General features: G+C 48.4%; 1 protein-coding gene across 2 annotated transcripts; it reads right to left on the bottom strand.

The window, feature by feature from the left end:
- Positions 1-625: 625 nt before the first annotated feature.
- Positions 626-20,454, bottom strand: HRK (harakiri, BCL2 interacting protein). Of its 2 annotated transcripts, none has more exons than XM_059893938.1 (2): positions 20,013-20,454; positions 626-811 (listed from the first exon to the last, which is right to left on the bottom strand). In XM_059893938.1, exon 1 carries the CDS (start codon positions 20,342-20,344, stop codon positions 20,069-20,071), a length of 276 nt encoding a protein of 91 aa, XP_059749921.1. In that variant the 5' UTR covers positions 20,345-20,454; the 3' UTR covers positions 626-811; positions 20,013-20,068. The 2 variants fall into 2 exon arrangements, with proteins under 2 accessions (XP_059749921.1, XP_059749920.1); XM_059893937.1 differs by lacking the exon at positions 626-811 and adding an exon at positions 4,517-5,370.
- Positions 20,455-27,776: the final 7,322 nt, after the last annotated feature.

Raw genomic sequence — 27,776 nt, 5'->3', positions numbered from 1 at the left:
GTGCTGGACAAGCTTCAGTCGGCTGTTGAGCTCTGGACATGGGAACAGAGGTGGGTGGGAGGTGAAGTCCATCCCTCCAAGTCACATGGACTGAGAGTGGGGAAGGGGTGGGTCCCCAAAGAAGAAAAGAGGATCTATTATCTAGAAAAACCACCTGTCCTCAACCTACCATTCTTAGGAATAAACTAGAACTTGGTCTCTTGGTACAACTCAGACCAGGTAAATGCAGGTGAAAGTACCCCACCCTGAGCGGTCCATTCACCCATAGTTGGAGACATCAGTCTGCAGGCTCACTTGCTTATCTGCGTCATGTCATGCATAAACGATGCTTTTGTGCACTGACCTTGAACTGTTGGACCAGTTCCCCCAACCTGTTGCTCAACCCAAGGGTACTGCTTAGGCCAACCCTCCCCTTGGGGTGTTCCCAGGAACACAACAGGGACAGGAGATGAGCGTGTGGCCTTCTGTCCCAGGGAAGGTTGGCGTGTGCAGCCAGATCCTCCCATAGTCTTTGGGGACCAACCTTCCAAAAGGAAATGAAAACGCAGAGGCCTTTGGCTAGAAGCACACAACTAGTTTTGTTTTGTTTTGTTTTTAATAAAGTCATTACAAATATGTACAAAGCGTCTCCAAGGTATGAAATTCCTCTTACAAAAGAGCACAGCGAACCAGCAAGGGTAGAAACCAGAACGGAATGTCCCCAAGCGTATCGCCTCTCCAGCTGAGTCAGAGGGTTCACTGAGGTTCCAGACAGCCCCACAGCCATCTCCACCGCGCACAGGCGTTCCTGGGCGCTTAGAGTGCAGAAGACCTTGAGGGGAGGAAATGGGGGTTCGAGTGGGGGAGGGGACAGGAAGGAGATGAGAAAGACTTCCCATGTCCTAGGAAGTAGGTCAAACAGGCCTTGTTTGCAAATGAGATGCTTGTCCCAGGGACCTTACAGAAGTCAGGAACACAAAGGGCAGGGAACAAATACATAAAATCTCCAACTGAACCATCCAGGCTGTCCTGGAGTGTCCCCGAATGCAACCTAAGTTAGGCTCCCCTGCTCCTTGCTGGGCCCCGGGCACGTGCTTGCCCTTGAACTAGCAATGCCAGTGGGACCAGCTCAGGAAGGAACCCGGTGGAGCAGGAAGCTTAGCTCGGGGCTTGGAGGGAAGTGGGGCCGGGGTGGGGGTGGGGTCCAGGCACACCTGAGTCCACGTCTCGGCTCAGCCACTTCACTCTTCGCGTGCAACTTTGGCCAAGTTGCATAACCTCGCTGAGCCTCAGCTTCCTCAACCGTAAAATGGGAATAATAACAGCACTGTCTTCCAGAGTGGGTGTGAGGAATAGCTAAGGGGGAAACATGTAAAGCTCTTAGCACAGTGCTTCTTTACTGTGTGAAGCAGCAAGAACCAGCCTTTTCGTGCTGGGGATGGGTTGAGGTCGTCGGCTTTTGAATTGCCTTCATGATAGTGTAGATCTCAGTACATATAAATTCTATAGAACAATCTGCCAGCAAGGCTTGGGGTCACAGTGTTGACCTGACAAATCTGTGAACCATAATGGGAAGGTACATTGAGCATCGTCTGGTTCCAAGCAGGTCTACCCCTCCATGATCAGTACATAAGTCTCTTCCCAGAGGAGATTCTACAACCTGGAACATTGTAGGTGCTCAATAAGTAGGTGCTGAATGAATTAATTAAACTTTTAAAAATAAGCTTTCGATTTATACTTCAAAATGACACTTTTGATATCAACTTCCTCCATCAGCTCCTGTGGGACTAGGCCTGCCCCTTCACCCCCCAAACCAGCTTCTGACCCTGTGATGGGCCCAGGTGGACTTAAGGGGACATTCAGAAAAGGAATTGGTATCCACACGGAAGAACAAAACCTGTATTCTGGTCACTGCAACTTCTAATACCAGGTGGACACTCAACAAGTCCACAATGGCAAGCCAGTGTCCCCAAAAGACACTTGTGTAGCATCAGAGGAGGACTCCCTCAATTTCCCAAGCAAGGGGAAGTGATATTTTGTCACTGTCAGAAACATGATAATAAAGCTAGGAGTACATGAGATCAGATATGTAAATTGTGAAACCAAAGTCACAGCTCCATGGTACTGTGACCGTATTGTTTAAATCACCCTTTTCCCCTCATCAAAATAGAAAAGAATTTAAAAATGAGATCACTGGAAGAAGTGGAAGAAAAGTCTCCAGGATCCCAGTGAAAGAGGAACAAAATGGGAATTGGGATCTAGGAGACGTACAGCCCAGGACCATGGACAGCAGCCAGAGAGGTGCAGGGCTCCTCCAAAGAAACTGTTAATCAAGCTGTGCTCAAGGGAATATGAAATGGAACCCAAAATTGAAAAGGGGAAAAGAGATCTTGTTTGCTCGTGGGCACTGGGGTAAGGGAGAAAAGCTTCCAGAAGGGAATGGATCTAATTTGGAATGTTGAGGTCCCAAGAGCTTCCAATCCCTGTGGCTCCTGGACCCTCACCCTCTGAGAGCAACCAGAAAGAAGGAGGCCCTTCTGATTGCTCCTCACCTCATTTTGCAGCAAGCTACCTAAACGATGATCTCAGAGGCCTCCCTCTGCTTTGCACACACACACACACACACACACACACACACACTGCTGTCTGCTGAAACCTGATATGAGGTCTTTTTTAAAATTTATTTCAAAGCCTCCCTCCCTCTCTCTGTCTCTCTTCACAGATGCTCTGCAGTGAAGCTAATCAAAATCAATGACTCCTTGGCAGCCAGAGAAAAGCCGGCGGGTGGGGGGGTGGGGGGATGGTGCCAGCACTTTGCACACTGTGGAAATATTTTTTTTAAAAAAAACCACCACCCCACTATCTCATGCAATCCAAGTAATGCAACAGGAGAGACAGTGGAGACAATATATACATATATATCATGCTTCAATTTCCTAATACAAATGTCCATCAAGAAGTCAAATCTCATATAAAAACAAGCATTAAAAACAACCCCTTGTCAAAAATCGGGGCATTTGAGAAATGCACTCAAATTAATGATGTGCAAGAAAAAGCTGGGGTTAGATAAATACACAGTTTCTAATAATATAAGAGAATATGTACAAGGGACTTGGCTGTAAAGCTCCATGAGGAGGGTCCTGGGTGCCCAGTTCTCTCAAGCGATGTGGCTTCATTGAAATCAAAATTGCCTGAAACCCCAGCATTTGGAGTTTGGATCCTCCAGCGGGAATGTCATAAGCTAGTCAGGGTCGAAAAAAGGATCCTCTGACCTTTAACCTGTGTCTAGGTGGTCAGCACATCCCCACTGTGGTCTTGAAGGTGCAGCCTTAAAAGCAGCAGAGAGCTATGATTGCGTACAACTACAGTAATGAAAACCCCCTCCCCAGAAAATGGGGTCAGCTGGAAAGTCTAGCGTCTGGCTAGGAAAGTGACTAAATAAAAGCAGAGACTGTATTTCGTATCATTCTAATGAATTTGCCTTCTCTGAGTTCACGGCTTGGCGGGGATGTCACCTGCTGCTCCCTGACGACCTTGCCTACACACTCATCCCCTGTAAACATAACTGCAGGGAGGGCTCCAGCCATGAAGGGAAACAAATTCTTTATAAACAAGCTTTCCTTTTGGCTTTGCCGAGTTCCAAGCTGTCGGGGGGCGGCCGGGGGGAGGGGGTGGGTGGGAAGCTGCCCTCACATTCAGCAGTTCTGGGTTGCATTTTTCTTTAAAGGGCTATTTAGGAAAACATAAGGCATGGATTTTTTTTTCTTTTTAAACAAAGAGACAGCTCTCAGCTTGCAGCAGCCCTGAAAGCTCCTGCATTCTAAAGGACCTGGTAATTTTCAGCAACGCCCATGGGAAAGAATTGCCGTTTCAGAGCCATGTCAACCTGAAAACAGCTGGTCCCTCTGCTGGTTTCTTAGAACTGGAAGAGTGTCTGCAAACGAGCCCAGCAGACCCCCTCTCCACAGGTACCGCGTGGTGACCTGCAAATCCAGCCTTGTAGAATGACTGTCTGAACCTGCAGCCTCGTGCCTCACCATCTCAGCTTTGAAAACGGCAGTGTGAGCCCTGCACAGAGGAATAATACCTGTTGTTGGATATTTTTTTTAATGAAAGCAAAAAATAATCATCACTCCCTGAAGAGTCTTTGCAGCCAAGTCTCAGTCCAGCACACATCTTTTTTTAGCCCTTCTAGAAACTTCTGAAAATAGTAGCTTATCCTGGGGGGGAAAAAAAAATCAGACCCTCAGAAAGTGAGATGCTGGTGCATTTCATTGAAATGACCCTCTCCCTCCCCCAACGTCCCTGGCTTATAAATCACCCTTGACCAGAAGGTAGCCATTTCTTGGCTCTTCAATCCATAAAACCTAAGCCCTGAAATGCCCTTGGGGAGTCAGGGAGGCTGTGGTCTGAACTCGAAGGGTACTTGCAGGCGGAGGAGGCAGCAAACAAGTCACACGTGAGGTCAGTTTTCCACCCCGTAACCAGCAAGCCACTCAGTGCCATCACCCCCCCCTTCCTCCCTCCCAAAGCCCAAGGTTTGCTCCAAAACACCTACGTATATTCATCTCCGTGTAGAGAAAGAGAAAAGACCCTCAAGTGGCACTTTTGTGACTGACTCCTTTAAAATAAGAATCTGAAACAGCAAAATAGAAACCTCTCTCGTCCCCTGGCCTTGCAGGTCTGGCAACAGCATACCATGACAGCACCAGCAAGAACACACTTAGCACCAGCAAAATTTAAGCGAAGCACCAGAGACACCAGATTGGTAGGGGGGAAAAATGCCATTTGTCTTGATGACAGTGGGACTAGCCATCTATCTAGGTAGGCAGAGAGAGAGAGGCTAGGACTTGTCAAGACTTAGAAATGGAGGTATCCCAGATTGCCCCTACAAAATTGGCCCTGAGTCCTCACTTTTTTTTTTCTATTTTGCTTTTTGCACTTTCACCTCCTCCTCCACCGGCATCCCTTCCCAGGCAGTTGGTCGCCTCTGAGGCTAATTCCCACCGGTCTTTGCAAAATTTCTAGGTACACAGTAAGCATCTCTCTTCCAGTGCCCCAGACATGAAAGAGCATCAAAGTTCACATCGGAAGGTGCAGAAAAGGGAGGGGACCACGTCCTCGACAAGGCATGCACTGAAGAGTAATATTCATATTTTCTTTTTCTATATATATAGAGCTGTATGTAAATAGCGTTGGGGTGTCTGTTTCTGCAGCTGGATATCAAAGAGGGCTTCCCCAGTCCCATTCCGCGTTGCTACTATTGCCCCAGGCGCCGTCTTTATTCTCCACTTCCTTCTCGAAGTGCCGACTGCGGCCTTTCAAGCTCTGGGCTCCCCCCTCAGGAAAATGGGAACCGGCTTTCTCCAAGGACACAGGGTTTTCACCAACCTGCAGAAATAAAGATTTGTATTTCAGTCAGTAGGCACGTGCAGACAGCCACTGGGGATGACGTCAGCGCCTTGGGCCGCTGCACAGCCAGCTCCACTTGTCGGGAGGGGGAGGGGGATAGGCGAGAGCTGCTAGATACCAAAGCTCTGATTTGGAAGGAAAGGTTCCCCCAAAGCTAGTCTTGGTGCTGCCCCTCCCCCCCAAAGCTCTGTCCACATAGCAGCCTTCCTTAAACATATATGTGCACGTGCAAACACACACACACACACACACACCCCTCTTGTTTTCAGACCTAAATGTTTACATAGGCATCTTCTGTGATTTAAAAAGACGACGTAGAGACACACTACTTTTTTGCTCCTCCATGTCAGGAACGGGACCATCATCTATTCATTTCATAGATCCATATTCAAGGCAGACTTGTAGGACAGTCTCTGCTGTCATCCATCCACCCACCCATCCATCCATTCACTCATTCATTGACGAACACGCCAAGCACCATACTAGGTGTTACAGATCCAATGACACAGTTCTTACCCTTAAGGGGCTCACAAGACAACAAAGGGAGATGAGATGAAATCAATAATGACAGTGTCATGGGAAGAGCCTGCAATCTGGGTAGACATGGGCTATGGGAGCCCACAGGAGAGGCAGCTCATGAGGGAGGAGGGGAAGTCAGAGAAAGAGGAAGACCCCTGCTGAGTACTGAAAGATGCCAGTGAATTAGCCAGGATAAGGTGAGGTATTCCGGGCAGGGCAGAGAAAAACAGTGCATACCCAAGAGAATGGAAACTATATATCCACGCAAAAGCTTGTACACAAATGTTCAGAGCAGCATTATCTATAATGGCCCCAAAGTGGAAACAACCCAAATGCCCATCACCTGATGAATGCATAAATAAGTAGGGTATTTCCATACAATGGAATATTATTTGGCCATAAAAAGGAATGAATCACTGACACATGCTACAACACGGATGAACCTTGAAGACATGCTGCTAAATGAAAGAAGCCAGACACGAAAGGGACAAATGTTTGATTCCATTTACAGGAAATGTCTAGAAGAAGCAAATCTATAAAGAAAGCAAGCAGATTTGTGGTTGCCCAGGGCTGGGGAGGAATGTAAGCAACTGGGGACTAAATGCTAATGGGTACGAGGCTTCTGTTGGGGGACTGAAAATGCTCTAAAATTGATTGTGGGGATGGCTGCACAATTCTGGAAATATAATAAATACCATTGACTTGTGTGCTTTAAAAGGATGTGAAGTATATCAGGAGGAGGAGAGGAAGAGGGAGAGGAGGAGAGGGAGGGAGAGGAGGAGAGGGAGGGAGAGGAGGAGAGGGAGGGAGTACAGGAAGGGGATGAAGAGAGGAGGGGAGGAAGGGAGAAGAAACAGGACACAGAGGAAGGACACACCATGACTAGGTCAGGGAGCTCGATGAGCCTCAAGCAAAGACTGGGCCCTGGGGCCAGCGGGGAGATGAGGCTGGAGAGTCAGCAGAGGAGATAGACACAATTTGTACATTACTCTAAAGCAGGTGGTGGGAAAACTGCCGTGTGCGTGATACAAACCACGTGGTGTAGGAGAGAGATGACTTTATGACCTTCAAGTGGACAAAAGTCCGGGATATTGACTTGTATGAACTGCACCAACAGACTCCCTTGGCCTCTGGCATCCTCCGGGGTCTAGTTCACAGAAGGCAGCAATGGCATGGAGAGACAGGGCCACAGGTCGGCCGGAGTACCTGCCAGGAAGCTCTCTGGCGCAGCTCCGGGCCCCTCTCCAGGCTCTGGGTCCTGTCCCCTCGCCTCGCCTTTAGGCCAGGGGGGCTGCCAGCCTCGGGGGGGCTGCAGGATACCTCACTGATTTCCTAAACCCTGCCCACACTTTGCCATCGAACCTTTACTAAATTCTCCTCTGATTACTCAGTTTGGGGGTGCTCTCTGCCTCTTACTTGGACCCTGACCGATACATACAACTGCGTCCATAATCACATGGGCCCCACAATCTACATTAGCTGCTGGTCACAAGGATCTGAATCAGCAACTTCAAACCTTTTGCTTTTGACCTGCTCAGGTGAAGGGAGAAGACCCCTGCAGCCCACCAACCACCACCCCCCACCCTGTTCCCCTCCTGTCCCATCAGGACACAAGCGCAGAAGGCATTCTGCTTTACTGTGTAGCTGCTGTATGTTTTCATGGAATACTGACTCAGAGTCACCGTCAACTCAACTGAGAAGCACACTCAATTTACTTCATGGAAACCAGCTTCTGTAACCCCTAAAAATCTCACTTTGTTGGTGTCTAGTCATACTGACCTATAGAGTGAAAGTCAGTGGAACCCTGCAGCATTAGCCTGAGGTGATTATGCTGCCTTAAGCATGGGTACAAAAAAGAAACGATGGAAGGAGAGAAAGGAACCACGTTTATTAAGCACCTACTGTGTGTTATGGAGTGTGCTGACTTCGTGCAAAGCATTGTTCTCTGCACAAGATAAAGTTCAGCGCCTGCCCTCAATTGGCCTCCAGTCTTACTGGGGAAGACATGAAATGCCAGAGGCCAGGACTGTAAAAGACCATTGTCTGCAGACAATGTTTGTGCAGACACATTGGTCTGGGTGTGTTTAGAGCCCAGAAGTCGGGATGCGGTTACACTCACCAGGAAAGCTTCAGAGAGGAAGCAGGATTTGAACTGGGCCTTGAAGATACACAGACAATGTGTTTGCCATATTTGGAAGAAGGCAGGATCGTTTAGGTGGGGAAAGGGCCTAAGCAAGGCGCAAGGGCAGTGACAAGTATGGCTCAAACAGGGGACCCTGACGAGCAGGGAACTGCATCTGAAAGTTGTGACAATTGAGGCTGTGTCGATACCTGAGTTGAATGGAGATGATGAAGGGAAAATAACAGTGGCATCAGGCGAGAAACTGTATTGTTTCCTTGCAAAACTAGGACCAGCAACTGATTTTCACTTTTCCTACCTGTAAATCATTGGGCCTATAATGAGTCTTTCTAAGGGTTTCCCAGGGCTGCTAAATGGACAAATTCCTGTGCCCGTTTGTGTACTGATTACTGGTTGGCGTCCACAGTGAAGGTTGAACATTAGAAGCACACCTTTGCACGGCATCAACCAGCCAGTGGACACACGTTCCACAATCAGAGGGTGGGCCTATGTATACACTTCTGGAGGATTTTGTTTGTTTTTTAGTTACCATTTTTTTCACTTCAGGATATGTTATGTCAGTAAGTATAACTCTTTTTTTTTTTTGTTTCTTCTGGGGGACTTTAAATTGGACACCCTCCACTAGCCCACAGAAGCAGTCAGATAAATGTGCTCAAGGATGTTCCCTCCAGCTTTATTTGTAATAAATTTGGAATTATTACAAATCTGGAGTTTGGAAACAACACATGTGTTTATTGATAGGAGACTGGATTAACAAATTAAGCCACCTGCCTATTAGAAAGAGGTAAATCTAAATGTACTGAGACAGAAAGATGGCTATGATTTTTAATTGAAAAGAGCAAATGCCCCAGATCTTTTTTTCCTTTAATGAATATGTGTGTGTGTGCATACACAGAGAGTTATATCTATCTATATATCCATATAAAAAGTATGGCAGAGAGGCAAAATAGTATAATGGTTAAGAGCCCAGACTCTGGAGCTCGACACCTGAGTTGGAATCCTGATTCAGACACTTAAAAGCTGTGTGACCTTGGGCCAGTTATTAACCTCTCTGGGTCTCAGTTTCCTTATATGGAAAAGGTGGGGGAGTATATCGAATCTTACTGTGTTGATGTAAGGACTGAAAGTATTAACATATGTGAGGACTTAGAAGTCCAGCACATAGTAAGGTCTGCATTTGTTGTTATTATTATTGTTATCGTTGTTATATACTCCAGACTGAAAGTTACCCCAGGGGATGGCTTTGGGGGTGGAGTAAAAGAACAATTACAGCGTTCTACTTTATATACTTTACTTCTGTATTGTTTATGTTATTTTTTTCTTTTCTTTTTTTGAAAGGAGTAAGGAGTCATTGTACAATTTTAAACTAGTTTAAAAACATAAAGTCCACAGCTCCCTATGAACCACTTGAACTGCGTCTGGGATGTTTTTCCTCAAACTTGGCTCATAAAGCACTTTCTCAAATGCTGACTCACAACCAAAGCTCACAACTGAAGAGATTCATGAAACGCCTGTTCTTAAATGTCCCTATTTCCACTTTGCACCCACAGAGTGGAGGGGCGGGGGACAGAGGGGGAGAACAGGAAGCCTCGAGAGACCGGCTGCCTGGGCTGGGGCGCTGCAGGTGGAGAGCTGTGAGCTGTGAATCCCGCTGCAGCGTTACAGCAGGAGCCTTAACCCCTCTTCCCTACATCTGAGAAGAGTTAGGACTCTTGGGTTCCCTCCTAAGAGGTCCCAATTTTTAATTAAAAAAAATATCTTTTTTGCTCTTGCCGTTTGCATATGTGATAAGTTAGAAGTTCAAATAGCAGAGAAGGATATAGAAATAAAAGGAAAGCTGCCTTCACTCCACCCCTAAGCCTCCCAGAATACTTTCTGTGCATTTACACACACCTTGTCTCTCCCCTTGACCCACCATTTCATCCTCAGGGCTCAGCACCATGCCCTGCACAGAGCAGGTGTTCAGTTCAACCTGTTGAGTGACAGTGGCTAAGTGAGCACGTGAATAATGGTGGTAACTTCCGCACTCTTCCATCTTTGTTTTTTTTAATTAATTTTTATTAGAGTATAGTTGATTTACAATGTTGCGTTAGCTTCTGCTGTACGGCAAAGTGAATCAGTTACACATATACATATATCCACTCTTTTTTATTCTATTCCCATATAGGTCATTACAGAGTATTGAGTAGAGTTTCCTGTGCTATACAGTAAGTTCTTATTACCCACTCTTCCATCTTTGGTTTCAGCGGGTTGATTTTGACCATGGAGTTCAAATGGTACCAGTGGTCGGTCCTGATGTCTAAGAATCATGGGTACAAAGCTCTCCATGTGGAACCCTCCTAGAGGGAAGGTGCTCTGGGCCATGTTGTCATTTAAATCTCTGTCCATGTAGCTCATGCTGGCCAGTTAGGACACTGGGCTCTGAGGAGACGGTGGCTGAGGGGACTAAAAGAGCAGAAGACTAGGTGTGGGGTGTACGAGAAAGGAAGAGGCCATTTGGCAGCTCCTGGAAGATGTGTTTCCTTCTCTCTGCCTATCTATCTATTGCCCCTGTTATCTGTGAATAGTTATCAATGCTATCAGTGAACAGTTATTGATTATATGAAGTCTGTGGAGAGAGCCCAGAGACCTCAAAGCTCTGCCCACTATGAAGTTCTGGCAGGTGGGCTTTGAATGCCAAACTAACTTGATGTCCAAAAGAATAAGCACTGAGAAGTTGGGGGTAGCACAGCACAGAATCAACACCAAACCAAACGGACAGACCCTTCTTAAAGCAATCTCGCCTTATGAATCACATGTTACAACAGACACATTCTTTCACCCAACAAGTTCACCTCTAGGAACTTCAGTTTTTTGTGTTTTGTTTTCAAAGCTGTCCAAACAAGAATGTTCACTAAACCTCACTTACGAACTATCAGAAAATGGGGAACAGCGTAAATATCCCTGGGGATGTGACCAAATAAGGAAATCGTGGTCCATCCAAGCAACGGAACACCATGCAGCCATAAAAAAAGATGATGAAAACCTCTGTTGACATGGGAACATCTCAGCATTCTATTTTTATTGGGGAAAAAACAGATTACAAAACAGCATGAACAGTATGATCTCATTTCTTTAAAATAGGATACACGTGCGGGTGTGTCTACGCATCAAGGGAAGTCTGGCAGGGTGGTCTCCGAAACCAGAGATCATAAATTTAAATGCATTGGCCCCAGTAACGTGTGCCCAGGAGGGGCCAGGGTCACTGGAGAGTTTGTGTCCCATCTAAAGAGGTTTCTGACACTCATCTCCAGCCTTTTGCTGCCACATGGGACTTGGTATTGTCAGATCTTTCCGTTTTTTCAATAAAAACTGGAAACCTGGGCTTCAATATGAAAGTGCCTGATTTTTAAGCGTGTGGGGGAAGACATGCAAGTCAAATAAAGCTAAATGGCAGGCCAATTACAACCAGGAAACCACCAGGTTTCGACCTCTGCCTAGACGCTAAGACATTCTTCGACAGAGACAGCTGGCATGTAAGCCCACCTCATTTTCACCTTCAGAAGCCATCTCTGTGCCTTGGTTTCCCCATCTATAAGGTGAGGGAGTTGCGTTAGGTGGTTTCTAAAGTCCTGTCTATTTCTGGCTGTGTTTCTAGAACAGTGATCTCTTTGGGTCACAGATCTTTTGAGATCAAAGCCATGATTTCTCTCTGAAGTTGGGGGGCGGGGGTGGCAAATAGAGGAGTATGAAGTCAGCCAGTTTTATGTCTCATTTCTGGGGGGGGGTCCCCAATTCCCTGAGCCTCTCCCAAATTCATTCATTCATTTACTCATTCATCCATCCATTCATTCAGTAGTTAGTGAATGCCCATTCTGCACTGGTCACCATGCCAGGTGCTGGGATACAGTGATGGACAAAAAGCCAGGACTGGGGCCCTCACGGGACCTGGAGGCTAGTGTCCCCCAGGTTGGGGAGTCCTGTCCTGGAGGTTCCCCCAGCCCCGGTGCAGTGGCTTAAGAAGGCTGTTGCTGATCCACAGAGCTGGGGGCGGGGGCAGGATGAGCAACTGCTTTGTGCAAAAAGCTCAGAAAAGTCCCCTAAGAGGTCCCACCACACTCTGAATATGGGCCCGTGGACTGAAATTTACACCAAATAAGAACAACACATATCCTGCACTATCATTTACCCTTTTCTGAACATCAGTGATATGCCTTATACTGCTCAGAAGGTAGAGGGACATGCCTAAGGTCCCATAACTGGGAAATGGCAGATCAGGACCGGATCTGAAAGTCAGCCTGACTCCAAAGTTCATGTCACTTTCCATCAAGCTGTCGTACCTCGGCATAAAATCTGGGTGAATTAGATAAACAGTTACCAGCAGTTAAATTTTGTGAATCAAGAATGAGGCCCCATGGTGTGCCAACAGGCTGAAACATTATAAATCTGGGCAGTCTTTGAAAATGCTACCTCTTCTTAAATCTATCCCATGGCCCTTGACACATTCCCACCCTCTGAAGACCCCTCCAAAATCACTTTGTCTAAGTTTCCCCACCATCAATATGTTAGCATCCTACAGTATTTATTAAGTACCATGCGCCAGATCCAAGTACAGCCAGGAAGGCAGAGAAGCTCTTCAAACTCTTAGTGACACTGCTACGACTTGCAGCCTTTCCCTGAAGTTGGAATGGGCATGTCAGCAGTCATCTCACTCATGCACTCCAACAATGGCTAGAGATGCGGTCCATGAAGAATATGCCATAAAAAGATAACACAGATTTAGCTGGGGGTGGTAACAGCCTGCTCCAGAGCCAAGCCGATAACCACATTATGGATAGTGGCCAGTGACGTAAATGAGAAAAGGGAACAAGTGGCAGAGTTTATCTAGAAGCTACAAGATTTTATACTCTTTTAGACAACCTTTATAATAAAAGAATGTTTACCTACACTTTTGATATCAAAGTTCCACTTGTGGGCATTCTTAAGAAAATCATCTGTGATGTACGCAAAGAGTTACACCCAAGGATGTTCTGCGTCACAGTGGAAACTGTCTAAATGTCCAATAATAGCTTCATGAGAAGGTAAATGGTGGAAGAGCCAAACAGAGAAATACTAAGCAACCTCTAAGAAGCATGTCGTAGAAAATACTATAAAGCATGGAGAAATGTTCATGATATAATGACAAAGTCAGATTACAGAGAATGTATTTAGAGGGATTCTATTTGTTAAAGTACCTCTCAGTGCATTTTTCTTAAAAATGGAAAGAAACCTCTCAAAATGTTAACAAGGGATAGTGAGATAAAAACAATCGATTAAATTTTTCTTTTATTCAGTATCTTCCAAGTATTTGATAACGTGCTTGTAATATTTTTTGTAATCAAGAAAAAGCTATTTTTTCTTAAAAAAAGGAATATTACATAAAGTTTCCCAAAACAATTTAATTCCATCTTGCCCAAGTCCATGGCCTGTGGAGCAAAAGTTCAAAGATGGCAACACTCTGTGGGGCAGCCAATTTTCTCTCCACAGGGCAGGGAAAGGAGCTTTCTCTTTTCCTGGGTATCCAGCAGTACTAAAAGGACACATCTCACTGATGTGGCCTAAAACAGAGATCCCTCACCCAACTGCAGGGGCACCAGTTTAAAGCAGGAAGGAGGGAGGGGAGACAATACGGAATTGAACGGAAATCCAGCCAGTATCCACAACCTTCTGAGGGCACTGAGGGTTGGGCATCAGTGAGCTGGCACAGGGACCAGAATCTCTCAGACCTTGGTGGGAGGTCTCCTCCAGTGACAGGAAGCTGGGGTGGGGGTCAGAGCCGGGGTCTCCTGCCCCTGAGGTCTAGGAGCATCTGAGGCCAGGTTCTGGGACTTACTACTCATCTCTGCATCCCTACGTCCTGGTGCCTAGCCCTGAGCTGGTGCTCAATTCATATCTGCAAATGCATGAGGATGAGTAGTTTATTGCATCACATCTAATTCTCCTCTTATAAAGCACCTCTTCATGTACTGTCAGCACTTGTGAATCCCTTGACAACAAAACTCAACCTCCCTACCATGGCCTGATCTAGCCCCTGCCTGCCCTCTGACTTCCTCTCCCCCCAAGTTCATGTGGTCTTAGCCCACTGCTCGTTTTCCTCTTCCTCAAACACACGGTGCAAAGTCTCACCTCCCCAGAACACCTTTCTTCCAGGTACTCACGTGGTTGGCTCCTTTTCGTCACTCATGTCATTGGTTCCTTGGTTCCTCCTCAAAGTGGCCATCTCCAACCACTGCAGGTTAGGAGTTACCCAGGCTCTCGCTATGAAAGGCATACCTCAGAGATATTTGCATTTTTTACAAATTGAAGGTTTGTGGCAACCCTGTGTCGGGCAAGTCTATTGATGCCATTTTTCCAACAGCATTTGCTCACTTCATGTCTCTGTGTCACATTTGGATAATTCTCGCAACATTTCAAATCTTTCATCATTATTATATTTGTTACGGTGACCTGTGATCGGTGATCTTTGATGTGATTATTGCAAAAAGATTATGACTAATGGAAGGTTTAGATGATGGTTAGCATTTTTTAGCAATAAAGTATTTTTTAATTGAGGTGTGTACATTGTTTTTAAAGACATAATACTACTGCACACTTAATAGACTACAGTATAATGTAAACATAACTTTTATATGCACTGGGAAACCAAAAAATTTGTGACTCGCCTTATTGCAGTGGTCTGGAACCAAACCCACAATGTCTCCGAGGTATGCCTGTATGTTATCTTCGTGTGTTACCTTCAGAGCCCTGAACACTTTCTGAAATTCTGTGTTAGACTGCATAATCCAAAGATGGCCACAATAATATCTTCTCTCCCATTTGCTATTCTAGAACCTTGCCACTCCCCCATGGGGTAGTGTCTAATTTCACTCCCCTTAAATCTGGGCTGGCTTGTGATTTGCTTTTAACCAAAGTGATTTCTGAAGCTGGGTCAAAAAAGGCAAAGCAGCTTCCATTTGACCCTCTGAGACATTTGCCTTTGGAGCTCTAAGATACCAGGTCAGAATCCATCTACCGTGAGGCTGCCATGTTGTGGGGAAGCCCAAGCCACAAGAGGAGACTGCGTGTAGATGCTCTGATTGGCAGTCCCAGCTGGCACCCAGCATCAACAGCCAGGCCTATAAATGAAGATCCCATCACCATGACTCCAGCCCCCAGTCAGCCTGGAACTGAGACAAGTCACCCCTGCTATGCTTTGTCTGAATTTCTAACCCACAGAATGTATGAGCCTAATTGAATAGTTGTTTTAAGCCACTAAGTTTTGGAGTAATTGGTTACAATTACAATTGTTGTAACCAGAACAATCTTTACTGATTTATCATCTGTCTCTTCCCACTAAAATGTAGGCTCCATGAGAGCAGGGGCTTCTATGTCTTGGTCCTTCCTGTGTCCACCATGCCCTGCACACAGTAGGAACTCAATAATTAATAGGTGAAAAAGTGAAAGAAGCCGAATTTAGGAAACACTAATGCTCATTGTGCACAGTTTCTGAATGATTCATGTATTCATCATAGTTATTTTGTATCTACTATGTGACAAGCAAGTTGCCATGGGCTAGGGACAGTGTGGGGCAGCTCACTGTTACCATGAAATCCTGTCACACACAGTGATGACCAGAAGGGAGACAGAAGCCCCCACTCCACTCCTCCCCACCCCCAATGTAGGTCTGAAAAGCTGACTTTTCAAAAACCAGAGGTGCGGTTGCCAAATCCACCCAGCCCGCATCTGGGGGTGTATTTAATTATTCCCGGGTGCGGCTGTTTTTACATCCGCAGCTCAGTCACTTGTGTCCTGGCCTCTCAGTAGGCAAGAGAGTGACTCCAGACAGCGACCATGTGGCAGGAAGGCTGCCACCGTCCTGCACATCTGGCCCCTTCCCCGGGGTGGGGCGGGGGTTTCCTCCCCATCAGCTGTCTCCTTCTCCTCCACTCACTCCTTTCCTTCCTTGCCTAGGCTTTCAAGCTCTAAAAGTAATCCTGGCAGGGGTGCAGCAGTCTGGGAGAGAGGCCTGAGGGATGGCCTCCAGATTTAACCACTTAATCCCCAAAATATCTGCCAAGAACCAGTTAGCATGTCTGGGGGGCAGGCCAGACCATCATTAATTCATTAAAGCAGGCTCCTGCTGGCCCATTATCTTCCTTGCCGCTGACCAGTCGCCTCTTGGGTGCGCAGAGTCCCCCTTTCAACCCTCTCCTTAGTCCTAAGGCAAGGTTCTGCCCACCCCAGCCCAAATCCTCCTCCTTCTCTTTCCCTCTCCCCCACCCAAAGGCAAGTGACATTTCTCCTCCCTCCCATGCTTCCACCAACCAGCGCTCACCATAAAGCATCTTTTGTTCCCTCTCTTGTATCTCTGAGCAGTGACTGGTTAAATCACACCCATTCTCCTCCCGGCCTCCCCAGCCTCCAAGGAGCTTCCCCTGAGGCTCCCTCAGAAAGCGAATCTCTCTAGTGCAGGAATTCGAGGCTCACCACCCCTTCTGCTTGCCGCCCTGGTATCTTCTCCTCCCCTGCATCCCACAAGTCATCTGACGGGCTGCATGCTGCAGGCCCTCAAAGGCAGAAACTCCAATGCCAGTTATGACTTTGCCATTGATCGATCCTTTGGGACGACTCAGGTGGACTCTCTCTGCCTCAGTTTCCCCTTTGAAACAATAAGGATAGCACTAACCATTTCATAGCATCCTCTGACAACTGAACTAAGTGCCAGGCACTGCACGGGGCACTTGAAACAGATGCTCTCCTATCAACCTCCCAACAATCCTGATAGAGATACAGCTCCGGTTTACAGATAAAGGCTCAGAGAGGTTACGGTTCTTACCCAAGGTCACACTGCCAGAAAGTTCTTGGGCTGGGACTTAAATCCAGTTTCATCTGATCCCTAAACCCATGCTCTTAACCCCTATACTATCCTGGCCCATGTGGCCTTGATTCCCCCAAATGGCAAGTAAGAATAGTGTGGAATCACCAGCAATGACAATAGCAAAGTGTTGTCTACTTTCAGAAAGAAAGATATTAAATGCACAATCATAGTCATGATGGCTCACATTTATATTCACTTCTTATGTGCCAGGCACTGTTCTAGAGCTCTCTGTAAATGACTTCATTTTACCCTCTTGACAACAACCTGTGCATTTAAGTACTACTATTGTCCCCATTTTACATATGGGAAAACTGAGTCTCAGAGGGGAGGTTGGATTTTTGTTTGTTTAATGATGACTTCTGAGAAAACTATTGCTGGCTCACAGTAGAGGCTCAAAACAAGTTTGTTGAAACTGCCGTCGTGCATATAGCTAAGCTCACCTTTAACCTAAGAGAATGGTCTGCCCTAGATGGCTGATTCAGGCCTCCCTGAAACCAATAAGGCACCCTGTGAGCATTCCCATTTCTCTTCTGGGGTAGGAAATGTGGAGAGGACCACACACAGAACTCAACAAACTGTCTTTCTCCAGGGGATTTCCTTTCACGTCTTGCTAACTTACCGAAGGCTGGGGAAAGATGGGTTTCCCCCGGTTAAGCCAAAAGCACAAGAAAGGCCCGAGTTGGAGGTAGCAGCGAGAGAAGCCAAGTCCTTGTGATAGGGGCCGAGCCTGGGAGACCCAGCAAGGCGAACCCCGGGATGGTAGCGGTATCCCTTCTGTTCAATACCATTCTACCGGCGATCCGAGGGAGTGAGGTGCAGCGCGGCAGGAAAGCCGTGCCGGGCACCCTGGGGTCCGGGCACCCGAGGCGGGAGGACCCTAGAGGGTGGGGCTGCTGGGGACGCCCGGACGGGACACAGCAGGATGGAGGAGAAGCCAGGGGTATGCTGAGGAGGTGGCCTGGAGTCGGGACGTAGCACGGGGCCCTGGGGCAGAAGCCGAGTCAGGAAGGGGAAATAAACTCTGCGACGACAATTATCCGCTGACGCCGCGGATAATTCCGAAAACTCCTCCCCGTCCCCCTTCCTTGTCGCGTGGGTCCTTCCCCGCGCCCGAGCTCAGAGAGGCGCGCTGCGTTCTCCCCGCGCGCCCTCGCGGAGGTTTCGGGCCACCTGCAGGGCGGCAGCCTCCTCCTGAGGGCCCCGGGAGCACCCCCGGCCCCGACGCGCGCCAGTCGGGCTCTGGCTGGGCGCTCGCCGCCCCCTGGGTGGGACGCCCAGCATCCTGCACCGTCTAGTCTTGAGAAGGCAGCGCTTCCCCAGCCTCGCCTGGTCTCCAAGACTGCAGGAAGCGGTGTCCTAGCCCTCCTCCCCATTTCTACTGGATTCCTCTCGCTTCCCATCTTTCTAATCCACGTTCCCGCTATCTTGTTCTCCAGGAACTCTCTCTCTTTTTCTCCAGCTCCCCCGCCTTTCTTTCCTCGTCTCGCCGCCCGTTTTTTCTTTGCCTCCTTTCCTACCTTCATTCCGCCTTTCCCTAAATTACACACTTTGGGCTTCGCGTCTCTTGCTTGGCTCCCTTTTTCTGCCCCACATCCCCGTGCCCCATCCAAAATTTTGTTCCTGCCTCTAGGATCCGGCGGCCCCAGCCTGGGCTTCTGCGGCCGAGGGCAGCCCCGGGCCTCTCTTCCGGGAGGAGGAGAATCGGATGGGACCTCCGAGCTGGGCAGAGAGCGTCCCGAAGCGCGCACCTCTCTTCGCCAGCGCCCGGGCTGCACCGGCCCACGAGACATCTGTCGCCCGCGCTCCCGGCTCACACCCCGCGCACCCCCGCATCTCCCCGGGCGCTGCCACCCCCCACGCTCCGGCTGCCGCCTCTCCCTGCGGGCGCCGCGCCAGCTTCCCAGGGTGTTGGCGCACCGCGGGGCTCAGCCGCGACCCGAGCGCTCGGTTTCTGTGGGCCATGGCATCCCGGGGCTGGCTTTCTCACCTTCGACCTTCACCTTCCGGCCCTAGACCCACCTTTGGTGGGCTCAGCCTGACTCTCTCCACCGCCACTCACTGCAGCTCTCCTCTCTATTCCAGAATCTGAAAAGACGGTCCTTACACGTTTGCTCCCCTAAAGCGCCTAGCACAGTGCCAGGCGCACAGCTGGTGCTCAGTAATTCCCCAATCCCAAGGGCCTAGCGCACAGTAGGTGCTCAGTACCTTTCTCCTACTGGTACCAGACACACTAAGCGCTCCATACTCACCCCCCACCCCCGCCGCGCAGTGCCTAGCATACTGCAGGCTCTCAAACATCCCCCTCAACAAGGCCTAGCACCCAGAAAGAGCTCAATTGATGCTGTTTCATTAAGGCTTCCCCTTGGAGTTTCCCTGAGAGCCTCCGACCCCAGCTCACTTGGGGCATCTCCTTCATCTCAGTTCCTCCGTTTGGTGAAGAGGAGGCCAAGCTCCTCAAACGGGACACCTCGCTGGAGGGGAGAAGTTGCCAGAGCGGAGGAAAACTGCAAAGTTTTAGGTAGGGAGAAAGACGGAGCCGGCCAGAAACCAGGAGGGGGAGGAAGTCGCGAGAAGTGCTCGGGGCGCCGGGAGACGGGCAACAGAAACTGGAGAAGGGACACTTAAGGAGAAGGGGGTTTGGAGCGGCGGTGATGGAAACGGTGGCGACTCAGGAGTGGCAGGCGGCTGAAAGAGGACTCGTCTTGAAACCGCGATAGATTATATCTTTGGCTTGGCCTATAACTGTTCTCAGAGCAAGCCCAGTTTTCACTTGCACTGTGTGTTTGCTTGAGCGGCTGGTGGGGCTTACGGAGGCTGAAGTCCTCCCAAAGCCACCCCGATGGGGAGAGTGGCAAGATGCGCTTAAGGACTCGGAGAGAAGGGGCAGAAACGGTGGACCCGGTACTTGGAGGGAGAGCTGGGGACTGCCTAGGAGGGGGACCGAGATCCTTGCGAGAGAAAGGAGCAGAGGAAGAAGGAGATGGGAAGAGAAGAACGCCAAACTTGAGGCTCTCCCGCTCCCAAGCCAGCCGCAAGTCTCCAGTCCCCAGACACCGCGCGCTGGCGCTCGCTCGCTCTCTCGCGTACCTGTTGCTCGCTCCGGCTGGGTCTCGGCTTCGGCCCCACCAAGAAGCCCCGCGTTCCTACAAGTTCCGCCTACCGAGCAGCCAGGCCGCCAGCGCCGCCACCTGCGCGGCCGCGCACAGCCAGGGCCAGTAGGTGGGGAGCGCGCTGGGCGCCGGCGCCCTCCGGCTCCGCGCGCGGCGCCGCCACATGGTGCGCTGGTGCAGCTCGTCGCCGAGCGCCTTGAGCCGGGCGGCCGTGAGCTGCGCGGCGGACGAGCGCAGACCCAGGCGGCCCGCGCTGCAGGCGCATACCGCCGGCGGGCCGCGGCCGCGGTGCAGGGGGCACGGGCACATGACCGCTCGCCTCGCTCCCTCCCCGCGTCGGGCCGCCCCTCGCCTCCTCTGCCTCGGCCTCTGCGCCTGCCTCCGCCGCGCTCCAGTCGCCGGGGGCCTCCCCTGGACACCAAGTTTCTCCTTGTGTTGTGCGTTTGTTGTGCTGACGGCGCTATTATTAATTAAAGTGTCACATGGTGGAGGGGGCGGGGAGGGCGCGGGGAGGGGGGGTTACATCATCCGGCCCCGGGGGGGGGGGGGGCTGCAGGCAGAAGAAACCGAGAGGTAACTTTTAACCCTAGTGGCGCCGGCAGTGAGGGGGCGCGCGGGTTGGGAGAAGGGGAGCGTGGGGCGCTGGGACGCCTGAAGGCGACCGGCCGCTTGGGCCTCTGGCTTCAGGGGTCGCAGGAGACTCTCGCGGAGGCGTGGAGCGCCGGGGGAGGTTTTCTCCTTCTCTTTTTCCTGAATTCAGCTCCAATTCCGATTTGGCGAGGGGGGGCAGGCTTGTTTGCCGTTTTGGATGAAGCCGATATCGAATTCGGCTGCATTATTCAAAAAATGTTCCGAAGCTATTGTTTGGTCTGGGGGAGGTGGGTCGATTCAACATCTAATGAGAGGGCCGGATTCAACCCAACTTGCCTACTTTCAGGTCTGACTCCGCACCTGTAGGCTGCGGATAGGAGCACACCCGACGCACAACCCCACCCCCATCTGAGATAGGCTGCCAGACCCTTAAGCGCCCGCAGCGCCGCTAGAAACCTTGATGGAGGCGGGGAGAGGGTTAGGGGGTCGGCCCTTAGCCTCGGCTGTTCCCGGCACACCGCGCCTCCGCCCGAAAGACCCTCACAAGGGGTTTTCCAGAAGGAAACTTATTTTTGTCTGCTTGCTTTGTCACTATTACTTTCCTGCAGGGGTTAGTTTCTAGCAGTGATCCCGATTTAACGCGCAATGGCGACTCTAAGGGGTCGGCGGGGTCGGGGATGGGGGCCGCCGGCAGGGAATTTTAGCTCCTTTTTTTTTTTTTTCCAATCCGAGAACTGCCCCTATGACCCTCCAGACTAGAAAATCTGGAACTGCCCATGCTGGTGAAGGTACAGATGGGTGAAGGGACTCTCAGGATTCTTTGGAGGAGAATGAGACCTTCACCCATCTTGAATCCATGGGGATTCAGAAAACAGGGGGAGCCTGGAGGTGGCTCCAAGCCAGCCTTCTAGGTCCTGATGAGGCAGCTCTGATCCTCTTCTTCCCACGGGCGGGGTGTTGCCAAGGCCTGAGGAGTCCTTTGGTCACTTGGAAAAGATTCTTCAAGACTATGAACTTAGTTTGGGTCTGGATTTATCATAGAGAGATTTCCCCTTGACCTGCAGCATGGTCAGGGCTCAGATCCCAGCTGTGCTCTGTGATCTTGGTGGCTCTCTAGATCCACCCAGCCCCAATTCTCCTATTTAATAATGGTCAACACTTACTGAGTGCCTTCTGTGTAGGTTACTGGGCTAAGGCCCCTGTCTACACTGCCTAAAGTGAGTTTCCACGTTCTAGGGTGGTGAGAGTGTGCTGTTACTATCCTGTTTTACAGATGAGGAAACTGAGGCACAGGGAGGTAAGCTCTCTTGCCGGGAGATCACAGAGTTAATGAGGAATAAACCTGGATCTAAATTAGGGCAGTCTGCCGCAGGCTTTAAACTCTTAACCATGGTTTTATACTGCCCCCTGTAATCTGGGAATAATAACACCTCCCTCCTAGGATCGGGGCAGAGATTAAATGAGAGAAATGTGTGCCAAGCACCTGGCAAGCAGCGGGCCCTGGATAAACCTTGGTTCCCTTTGCTTCTGGCCAGAACCACTTCCCCATTCTCCTGGGACTCACCTCCTTAATCCCCCCTAGTCTTTGCAGAGGGGACCTGATCCATTGCCCAGTATAGTGTTCCAAGAATGAAGATACAGTGTCTATTTAAAAAGCCCTTTGGATTTAAAATGAACAATTCCCTCATCCCCCCCCCCCCGTTTTAATCTGCACGCTTTTAACGGCTCACTTCATGGACATTAATTTTAATGGGACGATTATTACCCTGTTTGGAAGCCTGCCCCTCAAAATGCTGGGCTCGTGAGGTGCCGCTGGGTCGGGTCCCGGCAGCTTGGACGTTTTCTGTAGCAGAGAGAGTGCAGCCTTGGCCGTGGGGACTGGGGACGTGTCATTCAGCAGAGGGAGAGGAGGGGGTGATGGAAAAGTGGGGGAGAAGAGAAGACCTCCTTCTCTCCCCCCAACACTGCAGGTGACAGTCAGTCCCTAAATTGGCTCACCTTAGAGTGGGCCCACCAAGTTCCCCATTCACTAACTGGGGAACTTGGCCTTGAGATGAGGCTTTTTGGAGCCTCCATTTCCTCGACTGTAAATTGGGAATAATAGTACCTACTTCAATAGTACCTACCTCATAAATAAGATCATACCAGGAAGCCCTGAGCACGGTGCCCAGCACACCGTGAGCATTTAATAAATGTTGGCTACTGTTAACTATTTTATAGTAGATCATGCACTCGCTAAACAGCGTGCTTTGAAGAATGTTGGAAGGCCCGCACCCTCAAATATATATGGTTCCCCTATTGTGAACTGGCGATTCTGTCACTGATGTTGAGTATTGTCTAGAAAAAGCAAATTCTTTGGGAGAGTGACATGTAACACTCTCCTAACACTTTAGTAAAAATGCATTTTTGATTTTCACGTTTAATAAACACTTAATGGTGCTTACCCTGTGCCAGGCACTGTTCTAAGTGCCTTAGATGTATCAACTCATTTAACAACCCTATGTAATAGGACAGGTATGATTATTAGTCCTTTATTTTGGATGAGCAAACTGAGGTAGAGCATTTCAATAATTTGACCAAGGTCATACAGCTGTCTGGCCCCAGAGTTAATGCTCTTTAGCATTATGTCACCACTGGGGACTTAGGAAGAGGGGGGGAGGGAGGCTGTTATGGGCTGAACTGTGTCCCCCTAAAATTCCTGTGTGGAAGTCCTAAGCCCCAGGACCTCAGAATGTGACTGTATTTGGAGACAAGGCCTTTAAGGAGGTAATTAAGTTAAAATGAGGTCATTAGAGCTGGGCCCAAATCCAATATGTCTGGTCTTAGAAGAAGAGGGAGAGACACCATGGGTACATGGCCATCTGCAAGCCAAGAAGAGAGGCCTCAGATAAAACCCACCCTGCTGACACCTTGATCTTGGACTTCTGGCCTCCAGAACTGTGAGAAAATAACTTTCTGATGTTTAGGCCCCCCAGTCTGTAGTGCTTTGTTATGGCAGCCCTAATACAGAGGGAGTGAGAGGGAAAAAAATGCCCTAAAAGGGAAGCTAGAAGCAGATATTCACCAGACTATGGCCACATTTTTTTTTTTCTTTTCTTTTTCCTCCCCATCCCCCATTATTTTTTCTCTTTTAGCTTGCTTTATTTGCTTTTAGGCCTTACTGATTCTGAAACTGTGCACCTCAGATTGGGACTTGAACCCACGTGCCAGGACTCAAACCCGGCCAAAACCCACGGTTTTCCAACTGGGATCACACACCTGGTTTCAGGACTTAATGAAGCTCATGTTCTTGATGTCTCATCGCAGAAAGAATTCAGTGAGAAACAAAGTGATAGGTAAGAAGTGAATTTATTTAGAGAGAAACACGCTCCCCAGACAGAGTGTGGGCCATCTCAGAAGGTGAGAAAGGCCTATGGCCACTTTTACTGCCGAGCACGTGCCTGGATATTTTTCTAGGACTGTTCATCTGTTTCCCTTCCTCCTCCTTCATGTTCTGTTGGAGATCTTTAAGGGAGGAGGAGTTTAAGGGGATTATTTTGAGAAATAGTTCATGAAATCCAGTTGATACATTTATTCAGAGAAAACTTTCCATACCAATTGCAAGGATGTGCAGCCTCTCTCTTATAAAGAAATAAAATAGATTTTTCTAGTCCATGAAGACTTCCTATGGTACCCCAGTGCTTAAAACTGGGCTTAGCACATGGCAAGTGTTCGGTAAATATTTGTCAAAAGGAAGAAAGAAAGAAAGCAAGGAAGAAAGGAAGGGAGGAAGAAAGGAAGAAAGAAAGAGGGAGGGAAGGAAAGAAGGAAAGACTGAGTGAATGGTAAGCATCCTGATTTGTCTTTCCCACTTTCAGACATGCATGGTGATGTACATAGAATTGTTATCAATAACATTAAAAAAATTTTGCCGCAAATCATTCCTTTAGCTTCTACAGAAATCAAAACTCAAGTGTTTCTAGCAGGAAGTGTATGTGTATTGGGGGTGGATGGGTGGTATTTCTTTTCTTTAATTAAATCAATAATAACCTATCCTGGTGTTGGAGACCAACTGAGCCTTACCTTACGGTGTTTTAATTCGTGTGGCTTGGTGAAGTGATAAATGAATGAACAGCTGTTGCCTCCTCCAAACAGCTGTGTTTCCTGAAGCCATGTATTAATGCCAGGGCCAGATTTGATGCCAGGAGTTGGCCTGGTGAACAACAGAGTTCTTGAATCTAAATCAGAGTTATAGCACAGTGGTTTGACACCCTGTGCCAGAGAAACCTGGGTTGGAACTCTAGCCCCATCATGCAATGTTGGGCCCTGTCTTGGGCATAATTTTCATCTCTCTGAGCCCCCACTTTCCCATCTGTAAAATGGGAATAATAATCAAAACACCTACCTCATTGGGTTGTTGTGAGGATTAAAAGAAAGAATGTTGGGCTTCCCTGGTGGCGCAGTGGTTAAGAGTCTGCCTGCCAGTGCAGGGGACACGGGTTCGAGCCCTGGTCTGGGAAGATCCCACATGCTACGGAGCAACTAAGCCCGTGAGCCACAACTACTGAGCCTGCACGTCTGGAGCCTGTGCTCCGCAACGGGAGAGGCCGCAACAGTAAGAGGCCCGCGCACCGCAATGAAGAGTGGCCCCCGCTCGCCGCAAGTGGAGAAAGCCGTCACACAGAAACGAAGACCCAACACAGCCAAAAATAAATAAATTAATTAATTTAAAAAAAAAAAAAGAATGTATCAAGCGTTCAGCAAAGTGCTTGGCACTCAATAAATATTTGTTATGGCCCTTGTTTATGTATCAGGATTATTAAGCATCCACTTAAGAAACAGAACAGGGACCATGACCCAAACCCACTGGGAAAACAAGAGGATTAATATTTCAGTGAGTCCAATATTCAATTACATCACAGTTATTCCTAGGAAAGTCCCTTGCATTCAATAGAGCCAGAGTAGCACGGTGTTCATCTCTCACATTTATCCTATTTAACCCTCTGATACCTGGAAAGACGGGGTAATTCCTCCAGGGCTCTCCTAATTATTTATTTGCTACTTCTCCCTTAAGGATATTTTTGTTGTAAGTAAAGAGAAAACAGCAGACGAATGTCCACAGCAGGAGAGAAAAGATTAACCAGCCCATAATTATAGTCTCATCAATACTTTAAGTGTAAAGGGTAAAGCTCACTTAAATAAAACCTAATTCCTTGATTACTGGAGTCACAGGAGATAGGGCTGATTAAACGTGTACTCCCATGGGGCTTCCCTGGTGGCGCAGTAGTTAAGAATCTGCCTGCCAATGCAGGGGACACGGGTTCGAGCCCTGGTCCAGGAAGATCCCACATGCGGCGGAGCAGCTAAGCCCGTGCACCACAACCGCTGAGCCTGCGCTCTAGAGCCCACGAGCCGCAACTGTTGAGCCTGCGGGCTACAGCTACTGAAGCCCACATGCCTAGATCCCATGCTCCGCAACAAAGAGAAGCCACCGCAATGAGAAGCCCGCGCACCGCAACAAAGAGTAGGCCCCGCTCGCCGCAACTAGAGAAAGCCCACGCGCAGCAACGAAGACCCAACGCAGGCAAAAAATAAATAAAATAAATAAATTTAAACTTGTACTCCTGCTGTGAAAATTCAGACATATTGTCCTTTGCTCAGGCAATAATCACTTTATTGTAGGCAACTGAGCTTATTTTAAACAAGTGAATCACTAGACTTGAAATTATACTGATAAGAGGATATATACTAGAGAATAATTTGGCAGACCTGGAAAAATTGGAAATTCACATGCCCTATGACCTGGTGATTACATTTCTAGCTATTTACTCTAGATCAGTGGTTCTCAACTAAGGACAGTTTTGCTCCCCAGGAGATATTTGGCAAAGTCTGGAGATGTTTTCTGGTTGTCAAAACTGAAGGGTGCTACTAGCATCTAATGGGTAGAAGCTTGGGATGCCACTTAACAGTCTACAATGCACAGACAGCAAAGAATTATCTAGCCCAAAACGTCAATAGTGCCAAGTGTGGGAAACCCTGTCCTAGCTATAGCAGGTGGTATACATTTGGTAGAGACTTAAATCATAAGAGTTTTTATTATTTACTTGACAATGAGTCCAGAGCAGAAATTGGCAAACTATGGTATGTGAGCCAATCGGTCTGCTGCCTGTTTTTGTAATAATTTTATTGGAATACAGTCATGCTCATTCATTTACATATTATTTCTGGCTGCATTTCTGTTGCAACAGCAGAGTTGAATAGTTGCAACAGAAATCATATGGCCTGCAAATGGTAAAATATTACTATCTCGCCCTTTACAGAAAAAGTATGTCAACCCCTGGTCTGGAGGAAGACAAACTCAGGGTTGGGTTTGTGGTACAATTATTTCATTAAGAATCAGGTCATGTCTTTGCTTCTGCTCCACAGTCCTCAGTATTTTGGTTTTGGTCCTCAGGCTTATTGCCTCATGGCTGCAAGATGGCTGCCACAGCTCCAGATATCACATGTGTACTGGGTTGAATAGTGTCCTCCAAAGTTTGTCTCCATCTGAAAGCTGTGAATGTGACCTTATTTGAAGATAGAGTCTTTGCACATGTAAACAAGTTAAGACAAGGTCACACAGGATTAGGGTGTGTCCAAATCCAATGACTGCTGTCCTCATAAGAGGAGGAAAATTTGGACACAGACATAAACAGAGGGAAAATGACTAAGGTACAGAGCTGTCTGTCATGGGGACCACATCATAGTTCAACTTCTCCCTGTGCACAGTCCTGCTTCTTTCTCCTCCCTTCCCTAGGTGGCAATCCCAAGGGTGTCCCTAACAAACCTCTGTATGCTAATCTCCATCTCAGATTGGCTTCCTGGGAAACCCTACAATAACCATGTTAAATCTTCCACCTTTGTTGAAATGAAAGTCCTGACACATAGTAAAGACAACTATACTATGGATGGCTGAATGGGTAAACAAAATGTGGTCTATCCATACAAGGAAATATTATTCAGCCTTGAAGAGGAAGGAAATTCTGATACACGCCACAGAGTGAATGAGTCTTGAAGACATGCTAAGTGAAATAAGCCATACACAAAAGGACAAATACAGTATGATTCCACTTATATGAGGTTTCTAGAGTAGTCAAACCCACAGAGACAGACAGTAGAATTGTGGTTGCCA

This window comes from Balaenoptera ricei, chromosome 14 (assembly GCF_028023285.1).
Source record: "Balaenoptera ricei isolate mBalRic1 chromosome 14, mBalRic1.hap2, whole genome shotgun sequence".
Taxonomy (NCBI): Eukaryota; Metazoa; Chordata; class Mammalia; order Artiodactyla; family Balaenopteridae; genus Balaenoptera; species Balaenoptera ricei.
Note: the sequence above shows the minus strand (reverse complement) of the source record. Positions and strands in the feature narration are given on the sequence as shown.